The sequence below is a fragment of the Myotis brandtii genome, unplaced genomic scaffold (assembly GCF_000412655.1).
Source record: "Myotis brandtii unplaced genomic scaffold, ASM41265v1 scaffold565, whole genome shotgun sequence".
Lineage (NCBI taxonomy): Eukaryota > Metazoa > Chordata > Mammalia > Chiroptera > Vespertilionidae > Myotis > Myotis brandtii.
Window position 1 is genome coordinate 1,403,408 of NW_005370105.1, and position 14,572 is coordinate 1,417,979.

The following is a 14,572-nucleotide window of genomic DNA, read 5'->3' on the forward strand; positions in this document are numbered from 1 at the left end:
TCCCCAGGAAAGGCTGCAGGGAGCGAGTTGGGGGGCACCGGGCCCGACGCCGACGCTCTCGCCGGGTGAGGGTCTGCTGCTGGTCGGGGAGCAGGAGAGGAAGCGGGTGGGACTGCTCGGGAACAGTGATTCCCACCCGATCCTTGTTGAGGAGGCGGGACGTCAGGTGCCACAGCCTCACCCTGGGGCCCGCGGGGCCGCCAGGTGCCCTGTTGGTTTCCCTCTTCGTGCGCATCGCTAGACGTCGGGTGTCCTCGGGTAGCTGACACCTGTCTCTCTTGTCCATCTGTCCTGCAGGCTCCCTCCCCCCTGGGCATTGACATGCTGTACCTGGTCGGCTTGGGCCTGGGAGACGCCAAGGACATCACGGTCAAGGGCCTGGAAGTGGTGAGGCGCTGCAGCCGCGTGTACCTGGAAGCCTACACCTCGGTGCTGACCGTAGGGAAGGAAGCCCTGGTAGGTGCCAGCTGCGGGGAAGGTTGCTGCCCCGCAGCCCATTGCATCACAGCACCGAGCGGAACCGGCTCCCTGAGGATGTGGGGAGAGGGGGATTGTACTCCAGTCAAGTGGCCTGGAAATGAAAGGGCGTCTTGTCGGACTTTACACGTCTGATTTTGTGGCTTTCTCCAGTAAATAGGAAGGGAAGGTTATTTTCACTCCTGGGGATGGTTCTCAGAATCCCTCATTTCAGGAGATCGCCAAGAAATCCTTTCTGAGAGGAGGGCGAATGAGGGGCCGATCCAGCCTTCATGGGTTGGTTATCTATTCAGAAATCAGGCTGAGAGCCTCCCCCGCCAAGGATGTCCATAGGGAATGGTGATTGCCTTTCCGCCTGTGTCCATCCAGAGAGGTCTTACCTTTAAATACCCAGCTCCCATCCCAGTAAGGCTTGTACCCAAACACCTGTGGGTGTTGAGTGGCCCTGGTGTACAGCTGGCCGTCATAAAGGACTCGTTGAATTTTGGAGGAGGGAGTAAGTTCAGGTTCATCGCCAAACTCCAAGTGCAATGTAAATGAAGGTGCAAAGGTCGATGAGCAGGTTATCGGAGGAAGGAGGGAATTTTACAACTGTCCAGTCTAGCAAGTCTTCCAAACAAAAAGGTGCCCTACAGAGTTTCAGGTCTTCTATCCTCTCAGAGCCACAGCCTCACAGGCAGCATTATTTCTCTATTCTCTAGTATTCAAGGTTCAACTAGAGATGGAGAATCTGATTTTGGTGTATACATCTTGAGTTTCTTTAGGCAATTTCTGTGGATAAATATATGCCTTTGGTATAATGTACCTGTGTGCATGATACAGAGACGTAGACTATGATGTTTGTTTGCAAGTGGCTCATGATATATCTGTATTTTACCCAGGAAGACATAAATAATAATGGACGATTTAAGGAGTAGTGCATGATGGCAGTGGGAGGGGGAAACTCTAAAATTATATTGCTGGGAAAAACTCACATGATCTTATTTAAGTCCACATTCTTGCTTTTGCCAAGTAGGTAGGAGAAGCTGTCTCATGTTAAATAACTGACTAGTTGTTCATTACAATTGGAGTAGAGCAGTGGTTCTCAACCTTCTGGCCCTTTAAATACAGTTCCTCATGTTGTGACCCAACCATAAAATTATTTTCGTTGCTACTTCATAACTGTAATGTTGCTACTGTGATGAATCGTCATGTAAATATCTGATATGCAGGATGGTCTTAGGCGACCCCTGTGAAAGGGTCGTTTGACCGCCAAAGGGGTCGCGACCCACAGGTTGAGAACCGCTGGAGTAGATGTTGCTTTGTGCTGTGATGGTCAGGGCAGACTACGGAATAGTGGAATTTGAGCTTTGTTTCAAAACAATGCACTCCTAGTCCTTTTGTTTTGTTTTAGTCACTTTTACCTCATGGTCCAGATAGAAAATGGTCGTATTTCTGCAGCTCTGCAGGGTCAGTGGAGGAAGCTGTGCCTCCGTCCTCCTGGCCAAAGGGCACTAACTTCGGGGCCCCAGCTCCCTGCACAGAGCGGAGCTCACGGAACTCCGCCCGGCCGTGCCCGTTTGGCGCCTGTGAAGCTGTGCAGTCAGCTGAGGTTCTGAGCCCCAGGCAGGCATGCAGCTTCCCTGTGCTCTTCTTCTTATCTGTAAAGGGATAAAAAATAGTGCCACCCCTACTGTGGTAGAGATTCAATGCACTCCTGTACTACAGACGTTTTCAGAACAGTGCCTACCCGCAGAGTGAGCCCAATGTACTAGTAAATGAATTATTACACATATTGTTATTGTAGATAAAAGATTCAATGCACTCCTGTACGACAGACGTTTTCAGTGCCTGCCCGCAGAGTGAGCCCAATGTACCAGTAAATGAATTATTACACATATTGTTATTGTAGATAAGATTTAATAAGAGGATGAACAAGAGCATTTCTTGCTGAAGAAAATATAATTGTGAGCCAGAGCGTGGAGGAGAAAAGCCCAGTGTTCGCTATATCTGTTCTTGGGCATAACGAAACTATCTTCCGTCTCCTGGTGTCTCTGTTCCCTCTCTTCCTTCCTAACCCACTTCCCCTGGATGCCAGCTCACTTTCTCCTGGTCCCGTCGAAATGCTGTGGATGGATATTGGAGGGACAGAGCGAAGGACTTTGCACTGAGAAAACCGAGGCCATCAGCTATGACCTCTATTCCCTTCTTCCCTGTGTGTTGTTCCCCTAAATCTGAATGTTAGAAAATGACTTAAACGATGAGGTTCTGGTCCCCGTTCAAGAGTAGCTCCGTCTAGATGTGTGTGGTGACGGCGAAAATAAAGAACATTTTTCATCCATAAAATCATCATCGTCCCTGGGAACCTCCAGAACATCATCTCTAAGAATCACAGAGGAGAGGACCTTCCTTTCACATTTGAGAAACAGACCCTGGTTAAGCATTAGGAATACTTATAGATCCCTCTTGGAACGATAGCCTTCATCTTCAGGTGCTGACTCATTCGTCCATGTAGTCATCTCCCTGGCAGGCCAGTGAGAACCAGACACTCTTTCCTTACAGCAGTCCTTAGAATGTGGGACTCAGGATATCATCCTCGTCCCAGAATCCTCATGATTCTAGCCAGCTTTATCCGTATGTCAGAAACAGTATTACGTAGCTATTCGTCCACTTTCGCTGTGTTTGCATTACACGTCACTGCCCAGCAAGTCCGTTACAAGACTCCTGACCTTGCCTAGTAGCTGTAACCACTGCCCGGCCACCAGCACAGCAGGCCCTCTCCTTACCCCACCGGCACACACACTGCCCTCCAGGGAAGGTCGGTACCTGGGTTTGTTCTCCTGAGTTGACATCAGGGGATAAGTTCACAGAGCACTTCGCATGGAGGCTTCCTGTACGTTCCGAGTTCTCTTTTTCCCCTGCCTCTCTTCCTTTCTTAGCAGTAACTAGGACAGTTTTAAATCAGTCTTTCCCGCAATTAGATAGGAATGTTTGCTGCTTCTGTAAACAACTAAGTCTTCATTTTCTCTCATTTCTCATTGGTGTGCCCTTTTATTTTAGCCAAGGTCCCCTAGATTTTCCCATGGAAAATTTAACAAAACCCAAACTGCCATGTATGTTTATAATTATTCTGCCTGGTGTACTCGATCCAAATTTAGAGGTAGATTTAAAATGCAAAAAGCCCCAGATGTTAGGAGGTCTGCCTCCTCTGGGGATATTAAGAGAGCCCCAAAGACAGAGTTTAATTACAACATGATATAGACCGCTAGCTCAGTGATGAGTTGTATTCAATGGTCTGTTTGGATAATTGCCAAAATCATCCACACCAGCCCAGACAAAGATTGGTGCGCGTGTGTTGAGATAGTCACCTGCTGTCTCATTTTGATACTGGACTTACATCCACAGGAAGAGTTCTATGGAAGGAAATTGATTCTCGCTGACAGAGAAGAAGTGGAGCAAGAAGCAGATAATATTTTAAAGGATGCTGATGTCAGCGATGTCGCCTTCCTTGTGGTTGGTGATCCATTTGGGTAAGTCGAAGCAGGTATTAGCATTTTAATTGCATTTCCTTTTTTTTTTTTTTTTTTTAATTAGTAAGAATCATTTTGTTACATTGAAAACCTTTCACCTGCCAGGTTTTGATGGGGGACTCTGTTTGCATGGGCTCTGTCTAAAAACGTATAGTTTGAGCCCTAACCGGTTTGGCTCAGTGGATAGAGCCTCGGCCTGCAGACTGAAGGGTCCCAGGTTCGATTCCGGTCAAGGGCATGTACCTTGGTTGCGGGCACATCCCCAGTAGGAAGTGTGCAGGAGGCAGCTGAATCGATGTTTCTCTCTCATCGATGTTTCTAACTATCCCTCTCCTTTCCTCTCTCTAAAAAAAAATCAATAAAATATTAAAAAAAACACACACATATAGTTTGAACTTTCAACATCTTTGATGTAGATGAAGAAAGGGTGTGCTCCTATGCAAAGGGGCGTGTACCATTGCTTCTGCTGTTCTTTTAGGCGGTCACTTAGGCCAGGGATGTAGCTAGTCTATCACCATTAAATAAGCTTGTTACGTTATCAAGCGTCCTACCTGCTCTTTGTTTCACAGGTAAATTGCAAGCATCTCTGCTTCCTTTGTCTAGGCCTTTTCCTTTCTAATCATCTCATATTTCACAATATTGCTGTCCCTTTACTTGCCTTGAACTCAGCATCTATCAAGCTTAGGTTTCAATTTCTCATGCCCACGGGGAGCCCGGTCCCTCCCCATGACTAAGAAGATGGGCTTCCCCTTGTCTGTCGGGCATCATCAATCTCTGATGTCAAGCCGGACAGAAGAGTTCTTTGTCTCCAGCTGGTGACCCAAGATTTATGTCCCACATTTAAGGAACATAAGGATAATCTAATCACCGTGAGCCCACCACCAAGGATGTTTTTCAAAAGAATGGAGTTATGGTGTGCATGTGTCTGTCAGAAAGAAAGTGATTTGTATCCATGTGACGTGCCAGGGATTGGCTATCATTATTAGACTTGGATCCTTTCAGATGTACCATACAGCAGCGCTAGCCCTGCTCACGTGCCACCTCTTCCATGAATCTTCCCTTATTTCATTCAGGAGCAAGTGCCCCCCGCCCCTCTCTTTTTCGACTCTTAGGCAATTAATTTGTCCTGTGTCAGTGACGGACCAGGTATAATCCTGGATTCAGATTTACGTAATAATTGCTGCACTCTGGTTATTTTTCATTCACCCACTGGATTACTATTGGGATATAATAGTTGGGGATACAGTGGTTGGAGACAGGACGGGAGGGGATGCATACATTTTACTTGGGCCTTGAAGAATTAGCATTTGGGTGGATGATATGGGCAAACCAGGAAGGGAACAGAATGCAGCAAGGCACCGAAATGCCTCTTTGTGGATGACAGCAGGAAACATGTCCTTTGTTTACATTTTCAGCCCCTTACCCCTTATTTGGTTAAAAAAATTTTAAAAAAGGGAAAATTGTACAATCTTAAATTCTTTTTAAAATATTTTTAAACTGTAGTAAATTAATATATAACATAAATGATCACATGGTTTTTTTATCCTTATGTGGGTGCCTTTTCCCTCATGACGTACACATGCAAAAATACACCTTTCTTCACCTGTTTCCGTGCGCCCTCAGGTAGGTTGTTGGATTTTCCACCTCATGTGATGCATTCGGACAGTGCTTGGCACCTCCTAACTGTCCGGTAAGCGTCCGCATTATTATCAGTAGCCCATTGGTTTCTCCAATGTAATTAAAGCCTGCCACGTGGGGATTAATGTATAGGATTCTTCTCTCCTCCCACTTTCCCATCCCCACAGGTTAGATTATTTTCTCTTGGTAGACTAGAGGCCCAATGCACAAAATTCGTGCAAGGGGCACGGGCCTCGCAGCCCTGGCTTCATCCGGAAGGTCGTCCAGAAGGTCGTTCAGCTGTCCGGTCTAATTAGCATATTACGCTTTTATTATTATAGATTCCCTAAAGTAGGTTTAAAATACCAAGAAAAAAAAAAGGTCAAAAGTTTTAAACATGGACATTTTCAAGCGTATCGTGTCAAATTAGTTTTCCAAAGGATGGTGATGGGCCTCGCAGTCCTGGCTTCATCCGGAAGGTCGTCCAGAAGGTCGTTCAGCTGTCCGGTCTAATTAGCATATTACGCTTTTATTATTATAGATTCCCTAAAGTAGGTTTAAAATACCAAGAAAAAAAAAAGGTCAAAAGTTTTAAACATGGACATTTTCAAGCGTATCGTGTCAAATTAGTTTTCCAAAGGATGGTGCCAGTTTATAGCTTCTGGGAGTTCATGAGAGTATCATTTTTACCAGCTCATTGCAAATATTAGTGAATTTCCAGGTCACCAGCCATACTTCTCTCAAACGTGGTGGTACAATGTCTGCAAACTAATGTTACCATCAAATAAAATTTACCATAAACATACCAAGTCCTACACATTCAAATTGGTCACCGTGATGTTCGTTATTTTATTGATGCCGTTGATCAAAACATTCTTGGATCTCCTCTTAAACTTGCCTTCCTAGCAATTCCAAGGGACAAGCACATGAAGACACATTTATTACCATTTCTGGGCATGTGACTATCCACAGTCGTGTGTGTGTGTGTGTGTGTGTGTATGATTGTGACAGAGCCACGTGCCCAGAAATAGTAATGTTTGTCTTTGCGCACACACACACACACACACACACACACACTTTTCCAGCCACCATAAATGAAGCAACTTTTTCCAAGCCCTGGTGTGGAAGGAGTGCTTAGTATACTGGTTCGAGCCCATGTCTCAAACTGGTTTTTTTCCTTCTCATGAAAGCAATATAATCTAGATAATCATGATGATAAAATACCGGTTTTTGTCACATTTTTATAGCGGAAATTGGGGAGGGAGGGGCGCTTATTTAATCACATTCATGTCAGTTCCACAGAATCAAAGCCTTTGCCAGGTCATTAAGTCTTCTAGCACCCCAGCCGCATCTGGTCATTTTAAATGAACTCGTGATAGAGAGAGATACAGTTTTAAACCAGATTTCCTTTCCGCTCATCTATTTAAATCACTCACCAAAGTCCATAATTTAGTCTTCCTTCATCTAGTGATAAGTCGTGAAATTCTGTTGGCTGTGCTATTAAGAACATTTTTTTTACAACTGCCATCCGTGTTATTTTTTAAAAGCCTACTCTAAATCAAATTAATGGTTGATTTTCATACTAGTTTTTATTGTATGTGGATGATTAAAAACAGGCCTCCCTGGGGGGCATTCGTTAATCTGCTTGTGACGGCCTCCTGGGGTGCCAGCCCTTGATCTTCCTACTTGGTATGCGCTGTCCCAGCGTCTCCAACATGCTAATGTTGCCAGCCCAGCAGGCCTGGGCTTTCAAGGGGAAAGGCCTCTTTAGTAATGCGGTCTGAATCCATGTGGCACATTTCAGAGTCTCTGCATTTATATTTATATACAGGGCGGGCAAAAGTAGGCGTACAGTGGTGAGTACACAAAACAGTTTATTCTGGCATTGTTATTTATTATTACAGTTGTTTGTATTACAACTGTACACCTACATTTGCCCACCCCTGTATATTCTCTCTTCACCACAATCGACCTAATTATAAGCATTAGATTCGGCTCAAAAAAGGAAAGGCAACAGGCAGAATGTGCGCACACATACTAATTAGGATAACAGTTATATATAACGTGACTGCCGGATGGGGGTGAAATCTGGCTGATTCTATCAGCTACAGCTCTATCAGCTGCAGCTCTGACTACAACCACGAACATCAACGGGCTATGCAAACGTTCTGTATATCCTGCCACCTTGGATTTCAAGTACAAAAAACACCCCTCAGAATAGAGCAGAGACCAAGAAATAGCTCTGGTTCTGCCACAATTTGGGCCCTGACGCTGAAAAGTTTGGGAGTCGCTGCTCCGGAGTTCAGCTGCTGGGACCCGTCCACAGGTGTCTGTGCAGGTGTCCACGGGACAGAAGCTCAAGGCAAACTGCCCGGTTCCCTGGAGCTGCCCAGGCTGCTTGACTCGTGTTACAGGTGCAGGTCAGCCCCGCGAAGGGCGTGTGTAGACTTACCCTGTTCCTGCCGAAAGCCCGGGAACTGAGGAAGAGCAGTGCCCTCGCCCCTCGGGTTGACGTGACGCATGAAATATTACGGCTTTGCTGTCTTAGAAAGTCAGTTGGTTCCTTGACCCCAACCGGTCTGTTCTCATCCCAGGGCCACGACGCACAGCGATCTGATTCTGAGGGCCACCAGCCTGGGCATCCCGTACCGAGTCATCCACAACGCCTCCATCCTGAACGCCGTGGGCTGCTGCGGTCTACAGGTAACCACGGAGGAAGTGGTTTTTAAAAAACGTGTCATTTTTCTACAATTATTATATTTCATGGACTGTAAGATGTTATTTTATGCTACATTTGTGTGTACTCAATTTTTTAATACTAAAACTTTTTATACTGTTCCCCCCCCCCCCTCAATAGACCATTGAAATTAACTAGAGGAAGGTTTAATCTTACATTAATATGCGCCTACCTCAGAGGTAAATATAATCTATAATCTAATTAAAGTGGCTCAGGACTCCAAAAGCCCCCACCTTCTCCCGAATGCCTGGCTGCCTTGTGGGGCCCACGCTTTGCACGCAGTGTTCCTTTCTGTGCGATCAGGGCCTGAGCTGCAGCATTTCTTAAAAGAATCTATAAAAGAGTCCAAAGCCACGGATAGTAAGCTTTTAAGCCAACTTTGTGGTTATTAATGTGTAAAGTTAGTTATTTTTAACCCAACAATCTTGGTTCTTAGGAGTTTCTTGTTACATGTTATCTTGTCCTTTTCTTGGAATGACCAGAATAGCTGTGTGTGTTCACTATCACAAACGAGTACCTTACAGGTGATAAACACGAGGGCGGGGCTCCAGGTTCTCCTGGCCTGTCTCTCAAAACACCCAGCAGGGCTGCGGCCTTGCAAGTGGCTGGTGCTTGAAGATGTTATTGACCTGCATTTCATGCTTAGCTTCGTCGTATTGGCTTTGGGGTGGTAACATCGCTGTCTGAATCCAGTTCCCTTTTGGAAAAGAAATATTGCTTTCAAAAGAAGTGATTTTAGGATGAAATCACATAACACAAACAGCATTGTGATTATTAGTAATGCGCATCGTTAAAATAGCATGAAGTGGTAGGATTTCTTCCTTTGCATGCTTCTGCTGGCAGAGTGGGCAGGTTTGATTAACTGGCCTTTGCCATCTCTACTGTAGATGAGTCTTTGAAATGTTATGTAGACAAGTGCGGGCACTGGTAGGAGCAGTTGGCATCGCTCGTACTCACTGACGGGCTCTGAGTTACCTAAAGTGCTCCGGAAAAAGAGCCCGAGGTTACGGTGGCTTGCTCAACGGGACGTTGCTCGCTGTGCAGGCAGCCAGAGAATGAATGGGGTAGAGGAGGCTGAGTTCACTTTGAGAAAGGGATCAAGAGTAGTGCAGAAAATAACACAGTGCCCGTAATGTGGCGTTGACTATCTCTGTAATTACAATAACACATTTTAACGATTAAAAAAACACAAACCTGCGTTTTCTGTTGTGGTTGACTTCAGGGCAAGGTTGTAAAATGTTCTCGTCATTATGGGGCACTTCCACTTTCTCCGGCTGTTGCGTAAGTGACCTCACTTGTTGTCATCTGTTGCTCTGGTGGGTTTCTACTTGTGATAACCGGCATGTTGACCTCAGAGTGGTTCTCCCGGTCCTTCAGAAGCACTAAATGGGCTTTCTTGGTGTCCCGGGGCTGATGTGGAAGTGACAGCCTAACCCAGCACAAAGGCTAAGCCAGGTAGTACGTGGACCGCGCTCTGCACAGTGATGTAGCCTCACAGGGACTCGTCCAATATGCTCTCTAGTCTGTGAGTCACTTCGGAATTATTTTTGACCGCCTGCTAAATAATGGGCATATGAAAAAGTTTTTCCTTCCTTTCCATTTCCACTAGAACTTTTACTATAATCCCTGTTTTAATAGCCGTCATTCTCCTCCACTTGTAGTTGTTTTTTGTTGTGGACCTGAATGTGCCATTCTCCTACTCAAACAGTCCTGGTAAACCCATCCTGGACACAGTGCTGCGTGGTGTGTGTGTGTGTGTGTGTGTGTGTGTGTGTGTGTACTATGTCACTGACTCCGCCTCCCACTGCACTTAATCACAGTGCCATGCATGTCCTTGATATGCAACAAGTATCCGCTGAGTTGAATTGCTTATTTATTTATGTATTTATTCCCCCCAGTCGGATCTTGTCTGTGGGATTATATGCTTTAAATTATAATCCTTTCATTTAATTCCTGTGTGGATTCGCTCGTTTGTGTGTGAGAATATAAATCTCGTCATTTTCTGTCCGCCTAGTCGTTCGGTTTTATGTACCTCGTGTGCGGCCCTGTGCAGTCTTCCCAGCGTCAGCAAAAATCCGCATGGTGTCAATGCTCAGCAGATGCATGAGGGTTAAAAAACCAACTCCGAGACCAGGATTCCGTATGGAAAACTAGTAACTCGCCATTATGTGGTTTAGTGGCGCTTTTTGACAAGTCTGCTAGCTCAGCTTTCTTTCATTTTACAGACTTAACTGATCAGATTTTGAAAGCACAGACGTATAAGAGATACGTGGGGGGCTTAATAGTGGTCTTAGCAAGTTAAATTTACTAATTTCGCCATATGCAGAGAAGATATTTTTTAACTTAAAAGTGACAAAATATTTTTACTTGAATGTAAAATAATGAAAGCATTAAAGCCTAAGTATAAAATGGAGTTTGCAAAGCATCTGCGCTTTGGAAATGACGGGACTATTGGTGGCAGTGAAACGAGTTAGAAAACTATTAACGTCTTTCAGGCAAGTGGTGTTGGGGGCTCTCAGGGAAGAAAAATCAAGTCAGTTTCTAGGTACGTTGCTGAGTGGGAATGGACAGGAGTGGACATTGTAGAGCTGGAACGGACGGGTTGGTTGCAGCGGTTCTCAACCTGTGGGTCGAGACCCCTTTGGCGGTCGAACGACCCTTTCACAGGGGTCACCTAAGACCATCCTGCATATCAGATATTTAAATTACGATTCATAACAGTAGCAACATTACAGTTATGAAGGAGCAACGAAAATAATTTTATGGTTGGGTCACAACATGAGGAACTGTATTTAAAGGGCCAGAAGGTTGAGAACCACTGGTTTATGGTAAGATGTTGTAAGGTAGAGATACTTGTTAGAGGCAAGTTGGGCACTAGTTATTTTTAGGTAAGTTGCTCAATGCCATTGTAAATATTGCCCAAGATTTCCTACCTCTGTCCCTTTGTCCCTGCCAGCTCAGCCTTCCCCAGTGCGCAGTTGCCACAGCCTGAGTCTTACCCTTCCTCTAGTCCCACTGACACCCTCTCTGCCGAAGTCCCCACAGGTGCTCCGTCAGAGGGAAGTGCTGCCCTGACAGCGCTCGCGGCCTACGTGTCACCTTAGGTCATCGTTACTTGCTGCCTAACATGTGCCTCACTTGTGTATCTTCTCACTCTAACCAGATAGTGTTTTACGTGTAATGAAATGGCTCGTTCTGAGTTGAGTTTTTGTCTTCAATAGACAAGACCATTATCCAACATCAAGTTAGATAAACTGCTTTCTGAGTAACTTACTCCAGGTTAAAACAAACAAGCAAAAGCGTGCATTGATCTACTGTAGAAGCCAGCTCTGGTTATGGCCTTCACGTCTAGCTTTGGGTCAGCAGTGTGTGGGGGGAGATGGTCACAGCGCAGAGGCCCCTATAAGCCGGGCACCCCTGGTCCTGCAGCCTCGGTTCTCGTCACTGCGATGTTGCCGCAGCTGCTTTTCAGTTTACCGGCAGGTGTTGGGTTGTGCAACACAAAGACGGGCCCTTCTGTTCTTTGAGGTACTGGCATCCAAATGGTGAAACTGTTTGCGTAATGTTCCAGGATTCATTGAAGAAGTTTGCGCCACCGCAGCCCTGGGAATGGTTACAGCCCCTAAATCAGGGTCCAGGAAGCGGTGCTGGCGGGCGGTTCCCTTAATCCCCCGAGTCAGGCGGTCCGGAGAGAATGGTGCGGCTGGTGCCTGTGTGTGACCAGCATCTCAATGCCCGTTTCAACGCTCGGTCCCCTTCTCTGTGAACGAGGCACTTACCCCCAGGCTCCTAAATACCGACGCCCCTTCTAAAGTGTTTCTGATGGTTGCCTATATGCTTTTCCTTAACAATAGTTTTCCCTTCCAGGGTTTTTAATAGAGGTAAGACTTCTATTTCAGAATCTGGTCCCAGATGCCCAACATGCTCTGTAGAATGCAAACAGCTGAACTTGTCAGAATGCAGCCACAAGCATCGTTGCAAATGGCCAGTGCGCACAGGAAGGGGCTGGAGGGAGGCGCCGGGGGCCTTACTGAGGGGCCGGGGCGCAAGGCCCTTCCTCGGACCTCGGCTCCAGGTTCTTCTTTCCTAACTAGCCATTTGCTCCTCCTGAGCCTCGGTGGTCTCACCTGTTAGGTAAGGATAATTCCGTTCCCCTGGGAACCCCGCCGACTGCTCAGAGGTCTCTGTTGGTCTGTTTCTTACCAGATGCTTTGTGTTTGGGTATTTTTAGCAGCCACCTAGCTGAGTCACGAACTGGTTATGAGCCTGTACCACATACAGATACGAGGCGTGTCGGCAACATGCCGGCTGCTGGGCCACGAGAACTAGTTGCCTTTTCCTTTTGGGGACAGATTTGGCCGCCACCCACCCACCCGCCTCCAAGCCCGCTTCTCGCTTTTTATTTCGGTTGTCCTCTGAACTGGCCCTCGGCGCACTGTCCCGCGTTAATTAGGGCTGTGTGTGTTTTTCTAGCTGTATAAGTTCGGAGAGACGGTGTCCATTGTTTTCTGGACCGACACGTGGAGACCGGAGAGCTTCTTTGACAAAGTGAAGAAGAACAGACAGAACGGCATGCACACGCTGTGCCTACTGGGTAAGGGCGTGGGGCCCGTGGAGCCACAGTGTGCGTTTCCCGTGGGTAGAAGCGGGAGGCTAGTCCCTCGGGCAGTTAGGAAGTTAGTCCCGCTCTGTACCTGACGCCTGACTTGGTTTATGTTGGTTTATGCGTCACCTGTGGCTGCGTCCCTGCCGGTGGCAGCGTAAGTGGCCGGGACTCAGGCCTGTGGCCCTCAGGCCCTAAAGGAGTTATTGTCTTGCCCTTTCCACATGATCTGTAGTGACTTTACCTCCTCTAATGTGGTGTCCGCTGTACCCCAGGGGTCTCCTTCCCATTACCTGGTTTAGTTTATTTATTTTTCCATCTTACCCCATTTGAATTATTTTATTAACTTGTCGGGTTTCTTCCCTGCCTTCTCCCCAGTGTTAGAGGTCCGGCACAGGGCAGCGGTGCAGTAAATATTATTGGAAGGTCATTGGTCGAAGGGTTTCTGTAGTTTATTTTCTCAGACTTGGTCTCATTTCCCTTTGGCACAGAAAATCTTTAACTCTTACTTGTTCATTCAGTTCCAGCCAGAACACATTCCTTTTATTCCATCACACGGACACCTGATTCATTCTAGGTCCAGACCAGACCTCGGATGCTTCTCTGCATATGACGCCCACATCTCACAACTGACTGGGGAGCTGTGTGTTCTCATCTCAGCTTATTGTCAGTGCCATTTAGTACTTTGTTAATTAAGTCATTAGTTTCATAGTTTTGTCCTTGGATTTTCCACGTGGAAAGAGACCAGGCTTACTTTCTTATAGTTAAGTATGACAGCTGGGTGATTGGAAATTGGGGTTCATGGGAGCCTGGGTGCTTGTGTGTGTTTTACAGTAGAACTGAGCGGTTTTAAACAGAACAGGGAGAGAAGAGCCTTAAGAGGCCGGCCACCCCCAAACTTCTCCATGCAGCCATAAAGGAGGCGGGGGCAGCAAAGTAGCTGACCTTTGGGAAGCTTTGGAGAGGCAGGTAGAGGTCAGCCTGCAGGTATTTGCTGAGTGTTTGTTTCTTCGGTGCTCACTGTGGGGCGTGGGTGGGTCCTGCCCTCGGGGGTTGGAACGAGCAGTTGCACACACGGAAGTTTAAAAGAACAATTACACTCCATTGTGTGGAGGGGCAGGAAGGACAGACTCCAGTTTTGGCTCTTGAACTCTCTTTCTAAGAGCTGCCTCTTTTCTTGGCTTTCCTGGGAAAGGACAAACAAGGCTAAACAATATATCTTTCTTGCTCCGTTAACAAAAGCAGGAACAAGGTGTGAAACACAGGGTGGGGCGAAAGTAGGGTTACAGTTACTCGGATGGAAAAATAATTAATAAATAACAACACGAGAAGAAACTGTTTCGAGTTCTCACAACTGTAACCCTCCTCTGCCCCACCCTGTATGAGACGCCATGGTGCCAAACCCTCCAACCGGAGAGCTCATCATGGAGTCACCTGGGGCCTCATTTAAGTTCGCATGTACTTATTGAATGACCACTATTGGGCCAAGCCTAGTATTTACCATGGTAGGCAGCCCCGGAGGATCACACGCAGATGAGTAAAGTATAGCATTCGTTGTATAGATTTTCCAAGGACAACGAGCATTCGAGGGAGGTCACCAAAGGCCTTAGGGAGGAGTTGGTGCCCAAG

At 46.5% G+C, this 14,572-nt stretch overlaps 1 protein-coding gene across 3 annotated transcripts in view; it reads left to right on the forward strand.

Annotated features, from left to right (window-relative positions):
* Positions 1 to 6: 6 nt before the first annotated feature.
* The window catches only part of DPH5 (diphthamide biosynthesis 5), a 19,873-nt gene continuing 5,307 nt past the window's right edge, over positions 7 to 14,572 (forward strand). For all 3 annotated transcript variants that reach the window (XM_005878534.2, XM_014549658.1, XM_005878535.2), the window contains exons 1-5: positions 7 to 65; positions 298 to 456; positions 3,862 to 3,986; positions 8,198 to 8,306; positions 12,814 to 12,934. In XM_005878534.2, coding sequence (XP_005878596.1) covers positions 322 to 456; positions 3,862 to 3,986; positions 8,198 to 8,306; positions 12,814 to 12,934 — 490 coding nt within the window. In that variant the 5' untranslated portion in view covers positions 7 to 65; positions 298 to 321. The remainder of the gene's footprint in view (positions 66 to 297; positions 457 to 3,861; positions 3,987 to 8,197; positions 8,307 to 12,813; positions 12,935 to 14,572) is intronic.